This window comes from Cupressus sempervirens, chromosome 9 (genome assembly GCF_028749045.1).
Source record: "Cupressus sempervirens isolate cs-2001-9-10 chromosome 9, ASM2874904v1, whole genome shotgun sequence".
Classification (NCBI taxonomy): domain Eukaryota; kingdom Viridiplantae; phylum Streptophyta; class Pinopsida; order Cupressales; family Cupressaceae; genus Cupressus; species Cupressus sempervirens.
The window spans coordinates 31,934,589-31,961,544 of NC_143126.1; the positions used below are offsets into that span (position 1 = coordinate 31,934,589).

Here is a 26,956-nt window from a genome sequence, read left to right on the forward strand (position 1 = left end):
CTTAAATGGCTCATATTCTCATTTGAGAGCTTCTCTTTTGTCTATCTTGAGGTTATGTTAATTTAGTTTAATGCTAATGTTTTTATTTCATTAGATTAGTGTTTATTTGCGTACTAAAGTAGCATATACAATTAGTAGCTTTTGTAATGCAATTAAAATGAAGACAATTGCACATGCTCAGAGGGAGAAAGAAGGATTCAAAAAAAAATAGCCTATACAAAAAAATTCTTAGAGATTATAGACTTATGTGGCATTTTGGGCACTAACGTGTCAGTAGCAATCATATTTCTAGTAAAGGTGATGATTGTTAGAATATATAGTCCAGCAACATAACTTAGACGGGGCGAGGGGGTTGAATCAATTATCCAACTAATATCACAATTATCAACCTTATTAAACTTTAACCATATCAACAATATAATCAAAAACCACGACAAGATACTCATACACAATTAACACCAAATATGTTAACTAAGGAAACCCTTGATCAGAGGGAAAACCCTGGTGGGGATGATACTCACAAGATGATGTACTAATATAAATATTCCTTGTTAGAGGATGGGTCCTGTTAGGAGTCTATGAATACATTCAGTACATATGAGTCCTTGTTAGGAGACTTTGAATCCTTGTTAAGAGATTCCAACCTTGTTAGGAGTTGTGGAAGACAACTGGACCCACTGCCCAAACAACTCCAAGTTAAGACCAATGAACCCATTGTCCAAATGATATATGTATTATTCCTTGCAGAATAATAGAAATGAAATGCACTTCCTTCCTCTTCCTTTGTCTTGTCAACTAGACTTATGCTCCTTCGGATCTTGTAACCTAGTCACAAAACTTGCATCTAATAATCCCTTGGATCACTTACTTGCATTTAGTAAGCACTTTGCTCCTTTTCATGCTTCGCACTTCATACAATAATGGATACAATATAAACAAGGAAAACAACTTTCCTTTATACTGTATCTTCGTAATAATTCATTGAGTAGACCTTGAGGCTTTCCCAATTAATTACAATAAGATAATTAATTAATTACAATTACAATAGCACTATCAGCTCACAGTCTATACAAAACTTCACACGTGTGATACTAGGGCTTGCACATTTTCTGATGTTATAGTACGACTATCCTCTATCACTGGTTGATTGCATATTTCTTCATTGCCTCTTAGATGTAAGATAGAAAACAAACATCAGAATGATGTTCTCCAATACTTTGTTTTTGTACTACTCTTTGTAAATCAAGTACAACTTCTATACGCCTTTGACTTAGACTTTGTGCACTTAACCACATCATCAAGACATAGTCTAGAACATGTCCTTAGATGCACATCACTAGACAATCAAACCATTGTTTGTACCAATAAGATCTCAGACTGCTACTTTGCTAGCCTCTACAACAATACTATGTTGAGATCAATGACAAACACAATCATGAATGCAACATGTCAATGCTCTCCAATTCTTAGGATACTCCCCCAATGTAGTATCATCAACATTCATGCTAACAATCTCCCCCTTTGGCATTGATGGATACATAGATGAAAAACATCTAAGTTCTAAGAGTACCAAACTAGTACTTTGTTTCTATTGTTGTCATCTTCTCAAATCTTCTTCATCAATCTGAAATCATCTTGAATACTGCTCTATTCATCATCTTCTAGATCGACATAATAAGTTGTTCACTAGCAACTTCTTCTTCTTCTTTGGGATCAGGAAGAATTATTCACAATAAACAACTAACCATACATATCTCCCCCGTAGAGATATTCATCCTGCTTCTTTAAATGAATCTTTCTAAATCTCCCTAACAAATGCTTAGGAGATGTTTTTCATGCATATTTTCCCCCATTGACATCAATGTCAAAGGGCTCAATATTACCAAATACCAATTGTTACTACACTTGCTCCAACTCTTGAACCAACTCAAGTGTCCAAAGACACTATTCAATACCAAATACCAAGAGTCCTCAATGACTCAACTCTCAATCAGATACTCCCCCATACAGGAAGCATCGGTATTTAGTCCACTCTAACAATAGTGTTTTGTACCACTGAACTGATGCACTTTCTACATTGTCTACTTAGAAGTAGGTAGGGACATAACCCCAAGCATACCTTTCAGGTACTCAAATGTATCTTTAGGTAAGGGCTTCATAAAGATATATGCAATTTGATCTTTAGTATTCACATACTCCAATCTGATCTCCTTTTTTGTTGCCTTCTCTCTCAAGACATGATACTTTATAGATATATGCTTCATCTTAGAATGCAATACATGATTCTTAGACATACTCACTATACTTGTGTTATCACAGTAAATGATAATAGTTTCTATAAACTCAATTGCAATATCCTTCAACATTTGCTTCATCAACATAACTTGATTACAGTTATTTGTTGCTACAACATACTTTGCTTCAATTGTACTTTGTGAGATGTAATTATATTTCTTGCTCAGCCAAGAAACCAATCTTCCTCCAAGAAAGAATGCTCCACCACTGGTGCTCTTTCTGTCATCCATATTGCCTGCCCAATCTGCAACAGTATATGCACACAAAGTGAAATCACTTGATTTGTCATACCAAATTCCATAATCAAATGTTCCTTTCAAACATTTGAATATCCTCTTTATTGTTGCATAATGATACTCTTTAGAATCAACTTGAAATCTAACTACAATCCCAACTGCATTTGCTATATTTGGTTTGGTGTGAGTCAAATATTGCAATCCTCCAATCATGGATCTATACTTCTTCTACTCAACTATAGGTGACTCATCCTTGCTGGATAACTTGTGACTAGTTATCATAGGTGCACCAATAGGCTTACAATTCTCTAATCCAAATCTCTTCAACAAATCTTTCAAGTACTTAGCTTGTGAAATGAAAATACCATCACTGCTCTGTGCAATCTACAATCCTAGGAAAAACTTCATTTCTCCTAACATGCTCATTTCAAACTCATTCTTCATTTCTTCAACAAACTTATCACTTTCTTCATCATTACCTCAAAATATTATGTCATCAACAAATATTACAATGATAAATAAAACATTATCAACTTCTCTCAAATACAAATTACCATCTGTCATACCTTCAACAAATACAAGCTTAGTTGAATAATTATCTAAGCTTGCATATCAGGTTCTATGTGCTTGCTTCATACCATATAATGCTTTCTTCAGTTTGCATATCATCTCTTTTTCTTCTATCAAAGGGAATCCATTAGGCTGCTCAGTGTAGATTTATTCTTCAAGTTCTCCATTCAAAAAAGTTGACTTGACATTCATATGATATTCTTTGAACTTCTTACTTGATGCATAAGCCAAGAATATTCTTCTTGCTTCCATTCTAGCTACAAGGGCATAAGTCTTTTCGTAATCTATGCATTCTTGCTGTGAGTAACCCTTACATATAATTCTACCCTTATTTCTCACAACTTCTCCTTGTTCATTCATCTTTTTTTGAATACCCATTTGGTTCCTATCACATTCTTGTCTTTAGGTCTAGGAACTAACTCCCATGTCTCATTCTACACAATCTGATCCAATTCTTCCTTCATTTCTTGAATCCAATGATCATCCTTACATGCTTCATCTACACTCTTAGGCTCAACTTGAGAAATCAAACATAATTCCTCAATTGACTCTGTTCTTTGTCATCACACCTTTGTCTTTACTTTCAATTATCTGCTTTGGAGGGTGATTCTTTATCATGTTCCTATTAGAGGTAGGAGTTGACATCTCAACTCTTTGTTCAAACCTCTATTCTCCTCTTTACTCAACAAATACCATATCATTCTACAAATCATTGTTAGTCTCAAAGAAAACTTCTGCATTTTGTTTAACAATTTTAGAATTATCTTCTCCTTCATCTGAATTATAATCTACCATCTTTTCCTTAGTTCCAAACTTTTCATCAATCCTTACATTTTTACATTAACTATTGTCTTATATCTATAGTTAAAACATTTGTATGCCTTGCTTTTCAATGAATAACCAAGAAACATACCTTCATCACTTCTTAGATCAAACTCACCAATGTCATCATCTCTCTTAATGTAACATTTGCTTCCAAATATTTTGAAATACTTAACAGATGGTGAATGACCAAACCATAATTCATAAGGTGTCTTGCTCATACCTTTAATGATATGTACTATGTTTAGAGTGTACACTGTTGTATTGACTGCTTCTCTCCAGAATGTCTTAGAAACATCATTAAACAACATCGCTCTTGTTGCCTCTGCTACTGATTTATTTCTTCTTTTAGCAATCACATTTTTCTCAAGTGTTCTAGGTGAGGATAGTTGTCTTTTGATTCCATTTTCTTCACAAAACATGTTAAACTCTCTAGAGGTGAACTCTCCTCCTCTATCTGATCTTGAACACTTTATTTTAACACCAAATTCATTCTCAACTCTATTCTTAAATATCTTAAACTTCTCAAAAGCTTCAAATTTCTCTTCAAGAAATGTTATCCACATTATTCTAGTGAAATCACCAACGAAAATCATAAAATACATTTCACCATAGAATCCTCTATTCTTGAAGGACCACTCAAGTTTGTGTGAATGATCTTTAGCTTCTCTCTGGTAGTGAAATTCTTGCTGGGAAAAGATACTTTCTTCTGCTTAGCCATAATACGCTCTTTGCAAATAACATTAGTAGGCTTTGTTATGTTAGGCAAGTCTCTGACTACAAATGTGTTACTACTTTTCACAATATTATCAAAGTTTATATGACAAAATATCCCATGCCATAAACAACTATTATCAACTTTCACAACCAAACATGTCATTTTAGTAGGATTCAACTTAAATACATTACCTCTAGATCTAGTTCCAGTTCCAATCATCTTACCATCCTTATTCTTGATAATGTAGGTCTTTTCTATGAACTGCAATTGATATCCCTTGTCCACCAACTGTCCAACACTCAACAAATTATGCTTCAATCCATCAACAAAATAAACATTATCAGTATTAGTCCTACCATCTAAAGTAATGAATCCAATCCCCGTAATATGACAGGATGCATTGTTACCAACCCTAATAATATTTCCATCATAGTTTCTTAACTTAACAAACTTATTGATATCACCAGTAATGTGATGTGAACAACCACTATCAATTATCCAATCAGATTTCTTTTCAACTTGGGAAATCATAGCTCTTTCTTCTCTAATTTCTCTATCAAGATCATCTTCCTTGATATCCACAAATCCCAATTAATCATGAATTTAACTTTGACCAATCTCATCAGATTCTTCATCTTCATTTGCATATAAAAAATTTCTATCTCTTCTAGGATTGAACTTTCCCTTATACTTTTTCTCTCTTTTAGGACATTTAGATGCATAATGACCAAATTCATCACAAGTCCAACATTAAAAAAAATTCTTACCATCTTTTTCTCTTCTCATGAGAAGGGCTATACCTTCCTCAATCTTCTTGTCTTCATCAGATCTGTTGCTACTAGCAAAATCTCCTCATGTGCTTGCACTCCTTGTCAAACTTGGTCAAACATTAAGTGCACTGAAAGTTGTTTCCACTCTTGTAAGATCTCCAAACTATCTTAGATCAACTTCTACTGCTTCAAATCTACCAAGAAATGTTTCCTTGGTGAAATCCTTAGTGCAGGGTATAAGTAGTTGGATCATCTAAGCCACTTGCTTGAATGGTGGTGGCAAACTTTTCAAAATCTTCCATATGACCTCATCTTCTTCCTTAGTTCCACCGCGAGTCTTGATTCCTGCAACAATTTATGATATTCTACCAATATAGCTTCTTACAGATTCATCTTCCATCATTTTAGCATCTTAAAATGCACATACCCAATTCTACAATCTAATTCTCTTTGCATGTGTATCACCTTCAAAAGAATATTTTGATGCTTTCCAAATTTCATGAGATGTTTTAAGTGACTTTACCTGATTGTGCTCATTCTCTGGAAGAATTGATAGTAGGACTTCTCTAGCTCTCATGTTACAAATGGATAGATCTCTTTGTGCCTCATTGCCTTGTTCAAGCTTTCCTTCATCAACAATTGTCTTGTTGTCAAAACCCAATAACCCAGACCCATGCACAACAGACGAGTCTTCATCTTCTCCTTCCAACTAGCATAGTTGGCCCCATCAAATCTATGACTATCCTTTTTAAAAATATTCTCCATCGATCTCCCAAAGTTGTTAAGCTTATCCTTCAAGGACCTGATGCTCTAATACCAATTGTTAGAATATATATTATAGCAATATAACTGAGAGGGGAGGTGAATCAGTTATCCAACTAATATCGCAATTATCAACCTTATTAAACTTTAGCCACATGAGCAATATAATCAGAAACCACAACAAGATACTCATACACAATCAATAACAGATATGTTAATTAGGGAAACCCTTGATCAAAGGGAAAACCTCGGTGGGGATGGTACCCACAAGATGATGTACTAATATAAATATTCCTTGTTAGAGGATGGACCCTGTTAGGAGTCTATGAATACATTCAATACATATGAGTCCCTGTTAGGAGAATCTGAATCCCTATTAGGAGATTCCAACTCTATTAGGAGTTGTGCCAACTCTGTTAGGAGTTGTGTAAGACAATTGGACCCACTACCCAAACAACTTCAAGTTTAAGACCAATGAACCCACTGTCCAAATGATCTCTATATTATCCCTTGTAGAATAATAAAAATGAAATGTACTTCCTTCCTCTTCCTCTGTCCTATCAACCAGACTTCTACTCCTTTAGATCTTGTAATCAGATCACAAAACTTGCATCCAATAATCCTTTGGGTTGTTTACTCGTATTCAGTAAGCACTCTACTCCTTTTCACACTTCACACTTCGCACTTCATACAAAAATGGATACAATACAAACAAGGAAAACAACTTTCCTTTATACCAAATCTTCATAATAATTCCTCGAGTTAGCCTTGAGGCTTTCCTAATTAAAATAATAAGATAAGTAATTAATTACAATTACAATAGAACTGTCGGCTCATAGTCTATACAAAATTTCACATGTGTGATACTAGGGCTTGTGCACTCACTAACATCTCCATACAACTGTCCTTTGTCACTGGTTGACTATGCATATCTTCATTGCATCTTAGATGTAAGATAGCAAACAAACATTATAACATTGTTCTCCAATACTTTGTTTCTACACTGCTCTTTGTAAATTAGGTACAACTTTTGTATGCCTTCAACTTAGACTCTACGTACTTAACCACATCATCAGGACATAGTTTGGAACATGTCCTTAGCTGAGCATCACCAAACAATCAAACCATTATCCATACCAATAAGTTGTGACTACTAATATGCCAATCTTTACAAAAACAATACTATGTTGATATCAATGACAAACACAATCATGAATGCAACATGTCAGTGCTCTCCAATGCTCAAGATACTCCCCCAATGTAGTATCATCAACATTCATGCTAACAATGATTACATATGCACACATATGTGACATTTTGATATCTTAAAATAAGAGTGTCAAGAATAAATATTCCACCATAAATTGGTTGTGTCTATTGGATCCAAAGAATTCAAGAAAAGGGTAAAACAATAAATGAAAATAAATTTAAGCCATGCATTTTAGCATACAAATTATATGACCAAGGAACAATATTGTACACAATATTTCTAGAAGGATCAAGGTGACGTAGGTCTCAATGGGAAATACTCATGCAAAAGTATAATCCATTAAAAATGACATATATACCTAATGTGGTTACATGAGCAAGAGGTAAGACAGTGTTAATAAAGAACTTGATACATGGAATTGTACATGACAAAAAATAGGGAAGGTTGGTGTCCCCTGATGTAATTCTAGCATAAGGGTTAGTTCAAGTGTAAATATTATGACGAGAGGAGGCCTAATGTCCCTAAAATAGCTTTTAGCATTCAAGATGAAGCTAGCACAGGTCAAACATGTTTTGATTATTCTAGGGAATTGTGCAAGAAGACATAATATTGATTAAGGAAGTGATAAGAAAAGAGTCAAGGACATTAAATATGTGAAGTGAACAAGGTATGAGCACGAAAATTTTATAATTTTAATTAAGGTTTGAGATTAAGCGGTGAAAGACAATATAGGTTAAAAAAGATGAAAAATGAGTAAGGGAAGAACACACAATATAATGAGAAAAGAGAAAATAGAGATATATAGTTGAGGCATTTAGAGGTGATTAAAATAAGTGAAGGGGAAAATTTTGAGAAGAGAGAAGCTACAATGTGAGAAAATTAGAAAGGACCTAACATGAAAGCATTGCTATAGATAAAATCAGTCAACTTGTTATTATCTAATAGTTACAACAAGGGAAATCCATTAAATGGGTGGGTCACCTTAACTAATCTTGTCTAATTCTTTAACGAGATAGACTCTCATAAGGAGTTCTAAATCCTAAAAGATCTTCTTGTACTCCTAAAAATGTACAAAATACTCCTAATAGGGTGAACCCCCAAAAAGGGTATTTGTAAGCTCCTAATAGGGTGACCTTTTAATTGTAGTGAAATGCTTAAGGGTATCATCGCCACCATGGTTTTTACCTTCTAATAGGGGTTTCCATGATACCAAAATGTTTGTTTTATGTGTTGTGATTGATCGGTGATCTATGTTTGTTTGTTACAACAATTATTTGGTTAATGTTTTTAGTAAAGAAAGTTTTCAATTAGTACTTTGAGTTAGTAGATTACCTATTGTACTAATTCACCCACACCCCCATCTCAATACCATTTTATACCAGCAATATGACCATTTTTATCTTCCCAAACTATTTTCTTCCATGTTGCTTTGGCTTGGGAACGAGTCCATAATGATGAGGTAAGAGATTAATCTATCTACAATCTATAATATTCCTTTTGCATGTAACTCATAATTATCCCTAGTCAAATCTATTATAGCAGGACGTCTACCATATCAACAATTAATTACACCCCACAATTAGGTTATAATAGACTTAGATCACTATGCAAATGACCAAACATAGGCCTATCACTAAAATTGCAAAACTATACCTAATTTTGAAAGTATCTAATCACACATTGAAAATTGATACTAAATTTGAAAAAAATAGATAAACTTATTCACATTTTTAAAAAAGGACCTAAAATAGAGTTAATATGAGCCCGAATGAGACCTTGAAAGTTGTAAAAAATAGGATTCTTGATTTTCAAAAACACTTAGAAACAAAGATCCAAAATCATCTCTACCATTGTGCAGGTCATAAAATTCTACCCAAAGTAAAAAATAAAAAATATGCTCAAAAAAAGGAGTCTAGATGAGTGAGATATCATTGTTTGAAAATTGTCTCTAAAATTATTTTTCTCAATTGTTGTCATCACATTTCAAAATTCAAATTGCTCTAGATTTAGCCTTGCATGTCCATTTGGATGAAACAATGCAATTTAGGGTTTTCTGGATCTCCTTGATATGATGTCAACCTCTAATTTGCACCAGCAAGCTCCAATTATCACATGCAATAGAAAGTCACAAAATACAAAACCCCAAATTTCCTTTAAATAGATTGTGCAATGATGATACCCAAATTGTCAAATTCTACATCCACTACTCAATCAAGCCAAGATTGTATTCTTGAGAAGAGGGTTTCACACCTTGGGAGCCCTGATACCATTTTAGAAATGCTTTGGTACCATGTTAGAGTTTTAGGTGACGTTATAAAACCCTTAGAATTGAATGAAAGACCAAGATAGGTTCCACAAGAGTTTGACAAGATAATTGCATTAAGATGCAAGAATGATATTATTGATAATGGACATTAATCTCAAATGTTTATAATAGACCTAGATATATAGACAAGGCAATAAGAGGCAATGTTAAGGAGAAGATAAGCTATCAACTACACAAGGTGGAATCACATGTCCACTAAAGGTAGAATCTCCTCCATTATCTAATGAAGTATGTGCCACGATAAGGATGATAATGTGATATATGAAATTAAGGTGGATTGAGATAACAACTATCACCACCTAGAGTGGGATTCTCCAACACTTTGTGCATAATTGAGGTGTAAACTCGTAGGTGTCTCAATGACAAACTACTATGCAATGCATTATCCTAAGTAAGCTTCATTAACATGTAATTAGTGAATATTTAATTATACCAATGATTTTCCTATTTAAATAGTTACTTTTCTTCTTTGAAAAAATAAAAAATAAAGTTTAGGTTCCATTGTTGGCTTATTCTAATTGATCTAGACACATTAATCTTATTTTTTTAATCATATATATTAGTTGTATTACAACATAGATTAAATAGGTTGAGTCAATTTAATTCATTAACAAGGAAACTAATTACTACCATTTCGTATTTGTTTGAATTAGATCATATTCAATATATTATTTTTAAGCCGATAGGCTTATTCCTAGGAGGGTTGTGGTCGAAACGTTGTGACATGTTGGAATTGTCGGATGCTGGAGAGAAGAAAGCATGTCAGAAAATGTGTGAAAAGTGGTTGGTGTGTACATGTCCACTATTGACGTTTCTCTGTTAACGGTAAAAGGCCATTCAAAAATCTAATTTAGCCTCTACTGGTGTGTGTGGGGGGACATGATAATGGGCCTGAGAAGGATAATGAGAATTATTGCAAAGAAACCATCAGAATATGAATACCTTTTGTGGATCCATTTGCATTGGATTTAGGTGGTTTATCAATAACTTGTAGAAAGTTAGTAAGCGACCCCTTGAGATGATTAAAACAAATTCTTCAGTATAGATTAGCAACATCTTGAGTGGAAATTGTTGTTGTGTGAATGTTAAGTTTGACCAGCAAATGCAATGCAAGCTCTGATTAACATCCTCTCCTTTCGCAACCTTATTCAATGACTTCCTTATTTCTAACACAATCATTGATTTAAAACGACCAATGCTGAGAATGTTACACACAAGGCTTTCTCTATGATTAGCTGGGAATTTTTGAGGTAGTGATTGACATAATAACAATTTATTTTTATCTTTTCATGCTTTTTTGTACATAAATTTTGATGGAATTTAATGAATTTTAATGTTTTCTTCGGTGAAATTAGCAATGGAAGCAACGACTGTGGCGTTGATCGAAAAAATAGGAAACATAAAGAGTGCAACATGTAATTCCATCCTTGACTAGACGAAATATGTGTCCAAATGGAGAGGTGGTTTAGTGACGACACTATAAATTGAGGCAACACAATTGGAAGGATGGTTGAACCTTAAGTGTTGTAGACACATCTGGTAGGAGTTTTATACTGTTTGCCTCTCTATTTATTTATACTATATACTTATGAAGGAAAATATTTATCTTCTTCTCATTTATGAGAAATAAGGTACTCAGATAGATTTTATTAACATCTAGAAGGTCATCAAGGCATCGAAAAAGAAAGAAATATTGATAGATTTATATTATTAGTTTTTATACTATATATACTATAATTTTAAATAATAACAAGTAAAGAGGATGCTAACAGTTTTTAAATTGTTGTAGAAACACGTGGTATTGTTGAATAAATTTTTGTTTAAAAAATCTTACCTTTTTATAAATCAATTAATCAAAATATTTTTAGATTTGACTTATTAGCTATCATAATTTCCTATAAGGTATCTTGTGAGTTTGATCTTTTAAAAATACTATACAATGGCAAGCACATAAGATTTGCAACAAGTGTTTTCCATATTTTTAAAAACATCAACATTTTTAAATTATTATTTTTTAAAATTTTAAAAATCATTATTAATCCTCTAAAATTATTTTATAAAGATTAAGATAGATTTTTTTTAAAAATTTATAGTACAATTACGAATAATTTAAAATTTTGAATGGTTTAATTTCAATAAAAATATAAATAAAACATAAAATTAAAAAAAAGTTAATTTTGAATTTTCTTTCATATTTCTTTTAAATATGAAAAAAAAGAAAAAAAATACACACACACACATCACACAAGTAGTAGTCATAACTTAATCAAGGAATATTTATTCTTTTTTTAAATATGTGATTGACATAGGTAAGCTATGGGAGCCTAGATTATTTATTATTCATTTATTTTTATTGAACGTTTATTAAAATTTTGACATTATTTAATGTTAATTGAAAAAATACGGATATTGAATGTATTGGTTTTGTTATAACTCTACACAATTAAGCCCTGATAGCAATATCACAATTTGACTTGTTGTGGAGATATCTCCTACTTATCATTAAATTAAAATAGTTTGCCTAAAGTCATATCCATCAAAGCATAAAAAGAAGAGCATTTTCAAAATTGTACTGCTATGTTAGATATGTTTTAAAAACATAGACAATAATGCAAGATTGTTAACTCCATGATATTTAAATGCCTCAAAAGTATGCATTATTACGATTCTTTAAAAAACAAGAAGAATTTTTTTGTACTCTAAAATGTCTCTATAATAGCTATTGTGGAGTTTTATGTTATATTTTTTGAATGACTGTTGTTTTGTGGGATGCTTTTCTTTTTGAATCTTATCATACAAATATTGCATAATTTGGAGCTATTAATTTAGATATACAAATCCATGACATTTATCTATTTTTATTATTATTCTTATTGATTTATTATCATGTGAAATGTGAAATTTCTTTGTGAACATTATTCTACAATTTTGTCAAGAACTACACATGAATTCATTATCATGATAGTTATGGTGTAGTTGTATACATCTTTTTGTAAGTTTTGACAACAATAGTAACTTATGTCATTCAAGTTGACATTTTAAGATAGAGTGTAATGGTATTTTTAACATTTTAAGATTGGTTTGTTTCTTATTTTAAAATGTTTGGATTGAATGTATATATAAAATTTTGAAGTGGAGGAGAGGAGTGGGATCATCTAATATTTTGACTTTAAGTGAATAAAGAAATTATCCAAATTTTAAAATAACACAAACAAGCCAAACAAACTTTATATTTAAATCCTATAAATCAATTCTACTTCATATATAACATAAATAAAATAAATAAAAATAAAAATGTAGCTTAATATTGATAAACATAAAGTAATATCGCATGTACAATTTTATCTTAATGTATTTAAATGAATAATTTTTCTATACACTTGTAGATTCCTTCAAATAAAAAATAAATCATTCTTTTATTTATTATCTTGTTAATTCTAGGTCAACATGGGATCACCTATTTGGTGGATTTTACTTTCTAACATTTCCTTGGAGACCATAAGAAAGGAAAAACAATCCCGAAAAATGGCTCTCACCCATGCTTTTGAAATTTCGTCTCTTGCCCATGAGTTCCAGGCTTTGGCTCCCGCTCACTATTCCTGTGATGGTGTGAGGGCGGCCTGTGGTGTGGTGGATTCCTCTGCGGTGGCCCGACTCCCCGCAGCTAATGCAGTGACGACTTCCTTTGTCTAGGCTCCTGGGCCCCCTCCTGCTATGGTTGTCATTGGATCGGTTATTGCTACCCCTATTTTGGACTCCTTCCCTGCTGCTTCTTGAGTGGTTCGAGCTCGTTCTGCTATCTCTTATGCAGATGTGGCGGCTTTTGAAACATGTATTAATGCTCTAGTTCTAAGGAAGGGGTCTTATTCAGCTATGGCTAGCCATGAGGCTGTGCCTATTCCTGTAAGTAAGTTGATTTTGCTTGAGCTTGCTTTAGACACTGTTGATGAGATCAATACATATGTGGATGATTTCTCTGCTACTACTACTATCTTTCATTTTAGGGGTTTTTGACCCTCTTTCTCGGATTTGTATGCTTGGATCTCCAAATTTTGGGAACCAATCATTTCAGATTTAGTTTAGATCTACCTTGTGGCAAGGGGTTTTTTTATTGTGAAATTTGCTAATGTTGATGATAGGAATTTTGTTTTGTGTCGTGGTTTCTCTTGGGAGGAATGGTTCCCCCTGATGGCCAAACCTTGGTATCTGGCATTTAACCCGACTACTGAGTCCTTTGATAAGATTCCTCTTTGAGTTAGATTGTGAAATCTTCCCCTTCACCTATGGCATGACTCAGTCTTGGAGGCTGTGGAGGAAGCCCTTGGGGATTTCCTAATGGTTGATTTGGTTTCCTCCAATCTCTATAGGACAACGTATGCTCGCATCCTTGTGGAGATGGATATATATAAGGGGCTTCCTACTATGATGAAGTTGGCTTCTTTAAGTGGTTCCTAGATTCAGCTTTTTGATTATGAAGGTATTCCCTTTAAATGTAGGAAATGTCATAATATTGGTCATCTCACTGCTCGATGCTCCTCTGATAAGGTTAAATTGAAGAAATCACCTTCTTGGTGGTTGGGGGTTTCAGATGATCACTATACGGTTCAGAAAGCTACTTCGATTGTGGATGGGTTAGATAGCTCTTCGCATATTGATCTCACTTTGGATGAGGATTCTGTTGATGTCTCTGATGGTGCACATGTTGTCCCTACAACGGTTTTGACTCAAATTGTTGTGGATATTCCGTCTCCTACTGGCTCTGTGGTTTCAAACCCTTTGCTTGCTTTGAGTCAGAGTTTTGTTGTTGTCCCTTTTGCTACTGACTCTTTCTAGAACACTGTTGCTGGCTCTTTGGCTATGGGGGTTAATGGGGATTGGCAGAAAGTTGTGGGGAAGGTGGAGGATGGTTGGACTCTAGTTAAAGGAAAAAAAGTGAAATCCTCCAAACCTTCATTTGATATGGCTTTACGTTCTCAAAAGAATGGACCAAAATGTAAATCTTGATGGTTTGTGTTTTCTTGGGTTTTTGCCCTCTTGTTGGAGACATTAATGTATCCCTCTAGTTTGTCAGGTGGTTCTCCACAATTGTTTTATGATTTTCATTGTTATATCTTTATTGTCCCTTTGTACAATGTTTCAGGGCCTTTCAATACCTATTATTACTTAATCAAAACATGGGATCACCTAGTATTTTCCATGTTTTATCATATAGATAGTGAGGGAGAGAGGGAGAAAGGGAGAGAGAGAGAGTGAGAGATAATTTTTGAATTAATGTTTTAAACATCTAGGTTGTCAATTTCTAATAGAAAATGATAGAGGGATATGGAAATATAGGGAGAAATAAGGGGAGGAGAGGAAGAGAGGTAAAAAGATTTTAGAGAGAGAGAGAGTGTGTGTGTGTGTCTTTAGATAGATAAATATCTATATATACATAGATATAGCAATTCAAAGAGAACTAAAGGAAATATAATATCGATGGAGAGAGATGAAACATAATGAGAGGGATAAAATAAAAAGGAGACAAGGAAAAGGAAAGGAGTGTCTATGTGTGTGAGTAAGAAATATATAAAGGTAGAGAATGGAGATTTTGTGAACTACAGAGAGACATAGGAATATAGAAATATGGACTTTGGGTAGTCAGAGACAACTTCCAATCACCATGTCATGAGATATCACTATGCACAAATCCCAAGGACTCGCTACTAAAAGAAACAATGGATATTTGGTGCAATCAAGAGGCACAGACTGACATTTATAGATATATCTAGAGTGAAATTTAAAGATAGACATGTATTCGACCTACTTTTACCTTTACACTTACTCCAAAATGCAAATTAATCTATATACAGTTATACAAAAAAGAGGAGGCCCATCCAAATCATATTGAACTTCAAACAAAAAGTAAATAGTTAGAGCACATAAAGGAATAAAAATGGAAATGTTGTACCAAATGTTTCACTCAAACTACAAAATTTAGTTATAATGAGAAACATAGAGTATATAAGACTATTGGCTTAACCCTTTAAAGGTGCAAGTGCTAGTAATAGGATTTTCTTGTTAGTAAATGTACATTGCAACTCTAAATTGATTTATACAAACTATGTTCTATCACTAGAATTTCCATGATTTCTTATAGGACACTTATGTTATTTTGACAACTTTTTATTATAACAATCATGATAGGCAATTAGAATAATTTGTTGAATTGTAAAAAAATCAATGTCAACAAGCTTAATTGAAAGAAGCATAATGCTTAAAAATACATTAATTTACATACTTGATTTTTCGTTGTTTTGGATTTGGAGTTGATCGAATTTTTAGTAAACCACCAAGAACAATATGCATTATACTTAACTTTATACTTGAACAAGGTGATTTACCTATAAGTATTTAGGAATCACTAATGAGATCTTATATCATGAGATAATGGAGCAAGCACGTAGACCTAAACATTAAAATCATTCATAGCATAAGACCTAGTAAACATAGATAAAGCTAATAATAAGCACGATAGTGTAAACTATCTAAATTTCAATTTCTAAAAAATCAAGAAATGACACAACTAGATCAACAAACTATCATGAAATGAAGGATGTGTTGGAGCTTGGTTGAGACTAGGTGATTAGACATTCTTAACTTATATTGGATCTTACAAAAGTTTGTGATTAAATTACGCCACCTCATGTCCCTTAAAATTTAAATTGAGTAGGATATTATAATCTAAAACAACACAACAACACTTTGTATTGATTAGAAGAAAGATGACTCTTTAAAGGTTACCTCTAGCTTAAACCTTAGCACTATGTAAATGAATTATTTATCATATAAAGTCAATTAAATTACATTAATTGGATGTATATTTTTAGTTAGGCTTGTTGATTCAATAAGTAGGATAGAAACTAAGGGAGAGGAACCAGTAATCGTGAGGGCTAACTTCGTCAATAAGTAGCCGCTACATGGGATATTGTAAGACCTTCATTTTATTTAGAAATGTAAAATGGACATTGAACTACCTCCAACTAAGGTTTGAAGCTGTAGCTCATCACACAACTTGTTAAAATAGTGCACCTGGTGAGATGTGTCTAATAAATGACTTTTTAAACATTTGACCAATGCTTAATCTAAAAATATTTAATAATTAAAGTAAAAAATTTCATTTGTTGTTAATAGAATATTATATAACGATATGAAATGTAACATATAAGTAACTGAAATGGACCAAATAATAATTATTAATCATAAATATTTGTTCTATATAACTTTTATATATAACACTTTTTTTTGTCCTTGATGTCTCCCGCTCCTTCTACTCCTGCTGCTCCTACATTTGATTTTGCAATTCCCGCCTCTCGTCCTGCGGTTGTTGGGGCTGCATGTATTACTAGCGGTGGTGGGAGAGCTTCGCCCATTGTTGCTGTCGACTCCTCATTTGCAACGTTTGTTTTTGGCGAGGCTAGGGTCTGTTTGTCTACTTTTGGCACCCATTCTTCTCCTTCCGCTTCTTCTTCACTGGGTGCTCGTCCTGGTTCTGTAGGGTCTCTTGGTTCTGGGGGAAGGACTTTTGCAAACGTCGCTGCCTTTGAAGCTGGATTGCATGGTGCTTTCCATCATGTTGGTTCTTTAGGGCCTTCTCGTTGTGATGTGTCCCCTGTAAGTGTCTCAAATCCTATTAGGGTTTCTTTAGACCTAGAAACAATTGAAGATATCTTCCATACAACAGAAGAGCTCTCCTCTTTTGCTACTATTTTTCGCTTTCGAGGTTTTGGCCCTCTCTTGCTGATCTCCACGCTTGGATCTCCATGCATTAGGAACTAATTATAGACAACAATGTCCACATCTTTCTAAATGCTAAAGGATTCTTTATAGCTAAGTTTGAAAGTGTTAAAGACAGGAAGACTATTTATTATGTGTGATAACAGTTTTTCATGGCAGGGTAGATATCCACTTATGGCTAAATTGTGGCATATGGATTTTAATCCACTTACTGAATCCTTTAACAGGTTCCCTATCTGGGTCCAGCTTATGAATCTCCCGATGCATCTATGGCAAGATTATGTTTTTGAAACTATTGAGAATGCTATTGGTGATTATTTATATGTTGATTCTGACACTTCGGATATTTTTCATTCGACGTGTGCATGAATTCTTGTGGAGTTGGATGTTTCTGAGGGCCTTCCTGAGGAGATTTGCTTGGATTCTACGAGGGGTTCCTGGACTCAAATGTTGGATTTTGAAGGTATCCCTTTTCGTTGCAGAAAATGTCACATGACAGGTCATATTGCTAATCATTGTGGTGCTAAGAAGTCCAAATCAAAGCAAACCACCTTCTTGGTGGTCAGCAACTTCTTCTAAGCACTATATTGTGCATAAATCTTTGGTTGCACCCCTGGAACTTGTGGGTGATTCTCCCCCTAATGATGCTTCTGGCGATATTTCAGTTCCTGTGGTAGAGGAAGTTGTTAGGACTTCAGATTTGGTCCCTATCCCCACTTGAGCTCCTACCCCTATATCAGATACTCTATCTGGGGCCCAATCGTCTTTTGGCTCTCCTAGAAAGATTGTTGTGGCCTCTACTTCCCTTGGGTTCCACCGTTCCATTTCTTTTGGGGTTTGGGTTGCTGAGGCTGCGAAGGTGGAGGACGGTTGGATTGCAGTAAAAAGAAAGAAAACTAAGCCTTTTGCTCCCCCTTTAGATATGAACCTCTAATTGCGCAAGGAAGACACTAAATTAAAAGAAAAATCATAAGTTCCCTTGTCATTGGCTTTTTCGGTGAGGTCTTATTGTGCAAGTATGCTGGTTGTGGTACTGGTGTGCTAGTTGCTGGGTTTTGCTTGCCAGTTGGTTTAATCTCTAGGTTCCATGTACCTGTAAAATCTGGTTGCTTTTTCTGGTCCCTGTAAAACCTGGTTTTAATTTTTTAACTGGTTTCAAGTCCTAGTAAAACTTAGTAGTGCTTCATAGTTTATCTTTTTTTTTTTTTGTAAAAAGTTTCAGGGCCCCTTCAAAACCTATTTTTACCTTAATCTAAAACTTTTATATATAACACAAAAAGACAAACACTTTAACAAAAAAAATATTTATTTATCGTTATAAAAATAACACATTATTACATAAAATACAACCTATAACAACCACAAAGGGACCATTAGTTGAACACTAATTTTTAATTTTATTTTTTTGACAATCTCACACATTTCATAAGAAAATACAAGACATTTATTAGTATTCACCTTTTATATTTGTGATGAGATATTATTAATATGATTTACTCTATGCATATACATTGCTACCCCAATAGTTGTACACATAAGAGTAGTATTTGTACATTAAAATATCAATGTTTATTTGATTGAGCATATTATGTTTTGAATGACATACCTATATGAAATAGCTATAATATTCTATTTGATACAAAAAATTATTTATTTCACTCATTAATGCATTCATATATTTATATTTCCTATAACATGTATAAGTTTTCATGTGTTCAAGAATTGATATTTTTTTTTATCAATGTTTGGATTTTTTTATATTTACAAATAGATCAATTAATTACAATATATAGCAAAAATGTGTTGGAAGATTGGACACTATGTTCACAATAAGGTGATCAACTATTAGAACTGACCTAAAGCTATAATTCCTAGATCCTACGGTTTGACATTTTTCAATTAGATGCCTACATTATTCTAGACAATTATTGGAAAGTGTCCTATGTTTGCATTTACTTGTAAACATTTTTCCATGGTTAGCTAGCGTCTTTTAACATATTCACCTCAACACTAGGCCATGTGAATTATGTCACCTCATTGCAAGTAACACGTGTAAGGATGCATGTTCTTCATTGATGTATACAAAAATAATTATGTTTTCTTATTGCTAATTTTCAAGTGACAATTTACAATTTAGCATATGAAGAATTTTGACATTCCTAGTCTTAGGAACAATAATTATAATTATAACAAAGTGGTGCTCTCTTCACCTAATCAAAAAGACGTTAAAGGTTGCAACACACGAGGTTTAGAAATGAATAAATGGTTCAAACATGAAATAAACATAGTAAAGATTAACCATATTTAGTATAAACTACCTTGTAGATGCATGGAATGGTAGCCAAGGAAATTATTCCTATCTTTAGTAAAAAAAGTCCATAGAGTCTTTATATTATTGTGATGCCTCAGTAAAAAAAGTCCATATAGTCTTTATATTATTGTGATGACACTTCCATACCCAAATCATTAAATCCTCATTTGAATTGGATGTTTTTTTTTAGTGAAAAAAATTGACTTAAATGACATGGATGCAGTTCAATAGAAGACTGTAGATGTTAAAATAATAAAAATAATGAGATACAATACAGATAGAAGCAGTTCAGGTTAACCATATTTAGTATAAACTGCCTTGTAGATGCATGGAATGGTAGCCAAGGAAATTATTACAATCCTTACTAAAAAACTCTATATAGTCTTTATATTATTGTGATGACACTTCCAGACCCAAGTCATTAAGTCCTCGTTTGAATTGGATGTTACATGACACGGATGCAGTTCAAGAGAAGACTGTAGATGTTAAAATAATAATAAAAATAAGATACAATAAAATACAGGTAGAAGCAGTTTAGAAAAAAAACTGTACATGTTAAAAATTATAAAAAATAAAATAAAAAAATACAATAAAATACATAAATCTTGGAATCATCTTCCTAGCTAATATACAACATATACATTATTATCAACTTTTACATCTGAAATTTCAAGAAATTGTTTCAAATCCTTCTTCAGCATAAAATGATATGTTATTTGGTTGGACACTTCATCGTCTCGTATTTATAAATAACATAAGCATTTAGTAGGTTAATCTAATTGTTTTTTCCACCAAGAAACTGTAAATCCAAGCCTTTTCAACTTGAGATCGTTCAAATCGCACCTCTATTTCCTCAAGTAGGAGTATTACTAGCCACATATATGCAGGTCAAACTGGTAAATCCGAGACTCTATTACTTGAGGTCTTTTATCCAAATCGCACCTCTATTTTCTCAACTAGGGGTATTGCTAGCTGATAGATGCAGGCCAAACTGGTAAATTCAAGGCTGAGGTCTTTTATTCAAATTGCATCTCTATTTTCTCAATTGGGAGTATTGCTAGCCGATATATGCAGGTCAAACTGGTAAACCCAAGGCTTTTTGGCTTGAGGCCTTGTATTCAAATCACATTTCTATTTTCTCAACTAGAAATATTGCTAGCCACATATATTGAGGTCAAATTGATAAATCCAAGGCTTTTTGACTTGAGGTCTTTTATTCAAATCGCACCTCTATTTTCTTGGCTAGGAGTATTGCTGGCCTATATATGCGGGCCAAACTAGTGAGTCCAAGGCTTTTTGACTTGAGGTCCTCTATTCAAATCACACCTCTATTTTCTCAACTAGAAGTATTGCTAGCCACATACATGGAGGTCAAACTGGTAAATCCAAGGCTTTCCATAAGGAGAGACCCTCACGAGACTATCTTGAGGTTCAATCATCATATCCGTATGCTATACAGAAATATGGAGTCCTTTTATACAATACCACTTGAGGCTGCAATTCAGATCTAACTCAACTCCATGGACCAACTTACAATGATATTTCTGAGGTGGTTGCCCACTGCAAATATGGACACCCTTAAAAAGGTTCTTCAAAGAGGTCTTTTATTCAAATCACACTTTTTTTTCTCAACTAGGAGTATTGCTAGCGGATATATAACTGGTAAATCCAAGGCTTTTCAACTTCAGGTCTTCTATTCAAATCAGACCTCTATTTTCTCAACTAGGAGTATTGCTAGCCACATACATGCAGGTCAAACTGATTAATCCAAGGCTTTACAACTTGAGTTCTTTTATTCAAATCACACCTCTATTTTTTCAACTGCAAGTATTGCTAACTACACATATGCAGGTCAAACTAGTAAATCCAAGGCTTTTTGATTTGAGGTCTTCTATTCACATAGCACCTCTGTTTTCTCAACTAGGAGTATTGCTAACTGAATGCATTGTGTTCATCACAAACACACAGGCTGAATCCTAGAAAAATATGGAAGTCATTGAATACATTGCGAGTTCAAACAGATAGAAGGCTATTGTGTTAGATGTGCAATGATTACCCTTGTTCTGTCATACAGCCATACTTAAAAACCTAAACCTTAGGTCCAAATCAATCAAAGAATGAAAAGTATAGCTTGTGCTCGTTACAAACATAGCCACATACATGCACGTCAAACTGATTAATCCAAGACTTTACAACTTGAGGTCTTTTATTCAAATTGCACCTCTATTTTTTCAACTGGAAGTATTGCTAACTACACATGCAGGTCAAACTAGTAAATCCAAGGCTTTTCGATTTGAGGTCTTCTATTCACATAGCACCTCTGTTTTCTCAACTAGGAGTATTGCTAACTGAATGCATTGTGTTCATCACAAACACACAGGCTGAATGCTAGAGAAATATGGAAGTCATTGAATACATTGCGTTCAAACAGATAGAAGGCTATTGTGTTAGATGTGCAATGATTGCTCTTGTTCTGTCATACAGCCATACTTGTTTATATTTTAAAAACCTAAACCTTAGGTCCAAATCAATCAAAGAATGAAAAGTATAGCTTGTGCTCGTTACAAACACAAAGGCTGTTATGATAGGTACAATGATTAGTCGTGCTAGGTTTGTAGTCTATATGCTGTCATACAGCCATGCTTGCTTATATTTATTGTTACTGTTTCTGTTTTTTATTTATTGGCTGTTTTGTTTGAACTTTGAAGTTATCCTTCTGTGTAGACTTCTTTTGTGGATGCCTGTTCATTTGTTCTATAGACTATACCAAAAGAAACATAATTATACTGCAGAAAGATTGTTAGGCTCCTTGTTAACCGTCATAATGCTCTATTCATTCTTATTCTGTTACAGGAAGCCTATAGACAATAGTTTTAGTGATCACCTTAGCAAATTACAGGCATTGTAATATATATATCATTTCTATGCACCTTTGTGTATGAAATCATAACAATTTGCACATAAATCTAACACTTTCTTTCTCAAACTAAAAAAAATCTAAAATTCCATTAAATGTTATATAGTATATTTCCTACATAAACATAAAATTGGAATTTTTATTTTAACGAGAGAAAAAAAAAACATTTTGAATATTTTTGGTAACATATCTCTTGGTATTACGAGTATGATTGCCTAACATGTATCCATTCCACTGTGCCATCCTACGCTCAAAAAGGTCAGGTCTTTGATGCAGCAAAGCTTGCTCTTTAGAAAGCTCTTTGTAAGCCATACAGCACCAATAAAACAAGGGCCACTTAACACATTAGAAAAAATTATGTTTGTTCATGCATTGCTTATCATTGATTTGTGACCATGCCTAAGTATATGAATGCATTTACAAGAAACCCCCAGCACTATTGCACTTTTCACGCTCTATTATAAAAAAAGAACCCGATACATAGTTAAATCTTGAGCAATGTTATAGCCGAACAGGAAAGCTTATTATCTAGCTCTTTGACTTTCATTTAAGTTACATGATTTTCAGTACATGCAATGGTAGTCATGGATTATCTAGCTCTTTGACTTTCATTTAAGTTACATGATTTTCAGTACATGCAATGGTAGTCATAGATGTATGCCTGAGATAATCAATGCTAAATTTGTTTACCAAAATTTTCTGCTCAGAATGCTGCTAAGAGCATTGAAAATTTACCATGGCCATAGGTCCATCAGAAACACATTCCCATCAATATGAACACTTAAAGACATTCATTGTGTCCATTAAGTTAAGATGAAAACCAAAGGCTATGTAAGATTGGTTACAACATCTCTATAAAGTCAAAACAATCTATGGAAGGCTAAGTTACTAATGTAAATAAATTCATATACTAGAATCAAATTCTGTGGTCATTGAACTAGTATGACGAGTTGCTCAACAAAGCTTAACAATGCTAGCTTAGACACACGAACAGATAAAATTCTGCATTGACAAGGCTTTTGAAGATCTAAAATGTTTATGTACTCAATAAAGCAACCAAAGATAGTCTTGCAAACTTGCTAGGAACACAAAATCCGAAATTTCAAGGGCCAAACAGATACCAAAATGCCAGACGTAAAACCAAAAAGGATTTGGGAATTAAAAATTGATTGCAGTAAAGACTAAATTCAAAATCCTAATAAACAAAGCCCTTGGTAAGCGATCTTCTGGTTGGTCTTATTACACCAGATAAATAGTACCAACATTAGGAACTGCTGTAAATGATCAGCTCATCAAGTCTATCAAAATTGCTATCAAGTTATTCATATTCCTACCTTTTTGAAAGAACACAAAACCTGTAATCCAAGGCCTTACCTACTCAGATATGCCCATTACAATAATCTGAGAAGTTTTTTGATCACTTTGTATGCAAAAGGTCTTTAGCTGATCTGCTAGTTCCATGTATGCATTTCAGGCATCAATCTAATTTAACTGAAGAAAACAGGTAGTGCACAAACCAGAATGATGCCAGAAATCCAATAGTTCCTGTAGCGAGCATGACAGCGAAGACCATAAGGAATGAGTAACCAATGTATAAAGCAGCTGACACGGGTCCACTAAGGCTTCGAAGATCAAACACCAGATAGTTAAGCGAATAGAGAAAAATGTAAATAGCCACGGAGCCTGATGCAAAGAATGATTTCCACCACCACTTCCAATCCTCAACACACAAATGCATATACGTGAGAACTAGAGAAACCTCAGCGCAGACGACAACAAGAAGAATCAACACAATAAAGAGAAATCCAAACACATAGTAAACTCGACCCAGCCAGATGCTTGACATGATGAAGAATAGCTCAATGAAAAGGGTGCCAAAGGGAAGGGTTCCTGCACCAAGAACAAGCAACCAAGAAGGGTATTTCTGTACTGGAATCTCTCTAGGAATTTGATTGGTACGGACAGGGTATTCAATGTGGGATGCCTTGGCTCCGAAGTACCCACCCAGCAGAGTCAAAGGAACTGATATGCAAAACCAGAGGGCCAGAAGAATGACAAATAAAGAGATTGGTATAGCGCCTGTGCTTTGACTTCCCCAAAGAAGAAAGTTGAGCACTGTGAGAATCAGAAAAACAATCCCAGGAAAGAAGCATGCAACACGCCAAGAAATTGATTTCCAGCCCTTGTGATCTCCTCCTTTCAACGTTCTCCACATCCTCACAGCCACATATCCGGCAGCAATTCCAAGTACAAGGTAGAAAAACAACATGCCAGTGATGAGAGCTCCTCGAGATGCCGGAGACATAAAACCAAAGGCAGCAAAGAAGATAGTCACGACAGCCATACCCAGTATCTGCACTCCATCCCCCACCATAATACATAGAAGCTGTGAATGTGCAGGAGTTCTGAAAACATCACCCACAACAAGCTTCCATCCAGAGAGTTCTTCATTCATTTGGGCTTGCGCTTCCTTATCCAGTTCTTCATATCGGGTCAGATCACGCCTAACAGTACGAAGGAGGATCACAAGAACTATTCCAGCAAGAAAAGCAATGACCATGAGTGAGTTGAGAATTGAAAACCAATGCACCCTAGCTCCCTCCATCTTCAAATAAGCATCCCATCTTGATGGCCACCTGATATCACTCTCAACAAATGCGACTTCATACGAGAAAGCAACCGGATGCCCTTCCTTAATTGCTTGATAAGGTCCCCGGCCTGATGGGCTACAATCAATTGTTGATGGATACTTCTGATACATCTTAAGCTTTCCAGATGCAACCATATCGTGCTGATAACTGCAGGGAACAACCTCAAAACCCACAACCATATAGCCAGGTGCAATGTCTCCATCACCAGACGGCAAGGTATCAAGCCCATCACCAGCTCCCATAACCTTAGAAACGCTATTACCCTCATCCTTGTGTACTAAAACTGTGAATTTCAGGTGGTTGAAGATGTAATGTGTTTTATCCACACGGAACCCCACAGGATACCCAGTCCAACGAAGGCTGAAGTTGTCCTGCTTGGTGTACCGAATAGCAGGAAGATTGTCCAGCATCAGGTTGACCTGATACAGGGCATCAATCCTGTGCTTTAAAACTTTCATCTGTTCAGCTCCAAGAGCATCGGTGTTGCAAATGAATATCTCAGATTCGTTAATATTCATCTTGAATTTATAAGGAGAGCTCTCAATCCTGTCCCCCATGAGAAGCTCACCAAGATTCTCTGCCATGTCCTTGACACCATCTTGGGGTTTACAGAAGGGCAGGCTGTAATAGCTGTAGGGAAGCTCAGTCTCAACGGAGGTCAGGGAATTGACCTTCACCCATAGATCTAAACCAGCAGGATGCGTAAGGGGGTAACTGCCAGGGAGATAGAATGCATTTGCATTCTCTAAGATTCCCAATATGCTCAGCAAAATCAAAACCCGCACTCGAATTCCACCGGTACCCATGTCTCCCAAACCCCAAACTCAAGGATCAGCAATGAATTTATCCCTTCGTCAATTAGAGATCCAAAACGAGATCCACCCAAAACTTTATACCTAAGCTTGATTTGTCACGGTCCTCTTTCTCCACATGTTGCCATCTGCAGACCTAAAATCATATGCAACCATTGGTTTCTACGAATGCAAATCATGCAGATCTAGTATCTCTATATAATTTACTTGTCCAAAACCCTTTTACAGTGGTATCAATTCAAGAATATCATACCTGAGATCTAGGCCTCTGGCATAATCGTGTTTGCCACGAAAAAACTACGCGAATGCATTCTGCATCTTAAAAAAAAGGGTAAAAGTACAGAGATGAAAATCTACCTTCTTCGGAAGACTTGACAGGAAAAACTCCTTCAGACGCCCACGGTTCACGGAAATAACATCCCTTTGCAACCCATCTGTCAGATATTAACCGATACCTTCTGAAGGTTATAAATGTCCATTATGATTCGTGAAGCCTAGGTACATATATCTTTATGAGCGGAAGTCTTTATATATTTTCACATGATTCGTTCTTTGTGAGAGCCGTAGAGAGATTGTGGAGAAGAAAGGGGCGCTCCTGAACAAACATAGAGAGGATCTAAAATAGCCATATAGAAATTTATATTCTTGTTTTCCAATAAATTTAGCTTACCTTTCAGTCCACAAATTGTAACACCCATGAAAATATGATTGTGTGAAGTGTTTGGTTTTTTTGTTTGATTTAATTTGTTTATTTTAATAAAATATTTTAATATAATTGGTGTA

The 26,956-nt window shown here is 34.4% G+C and overlaps 1 protein-coding gene across 4 annotated transcripts; it reads right to left on the minus strand.

Moving 5' to 3' along the window:
* Positions 1-23,845: 23,845 nt before the first annotated feature.
* Positions 23,846-26,677, minus strand: LOC149537475 (transmembrane 9 superfamily member 11-like). Of its 4 annotated transcripts, none has more exons than XM_089798910.1 (2): positions 26,531-26,677; positions 23,846-26,301 (listed from the first exon to the last, which is right to left on the minus strand). In XM_089798910.1, the coding sequence occupies exon 2, from the start codon at positions 26,165-26,167 to the stop codon at positions 24,188-24,190; it is 1,980 nt and encodes a 659-aa protein (XP_089655036.1). In that variant the 5' UTR covers positions 26,168-26,301; positions 26,531-26,677; the 3' UTR covers positions 23,846-24,187. The 4 variants fall into 4 exon arrangements, with proteins under 4 accessions (XP_089655036.1, XP_089655034.1, XP_089655035.1 ...); XM_089798908.1 differs by having other exon boundaries at positions 23,846-26,309; XM_089798909.1 differs by having other exon boundaries at positions 23,846-26,309; positions 26,427-26,677.
* Positions 26,678-26,956: the final 279 nt, after the last annotated feature.

Coding starts and splice junctions, on each gene's coding strand:
- LOC149537475 (XM_089798910.1), bottom strand. CDS start 26,167: ATGGGTACCGGTGGAATTCGAGTGCGGGTTTTGATTTTGCTGAGCATA.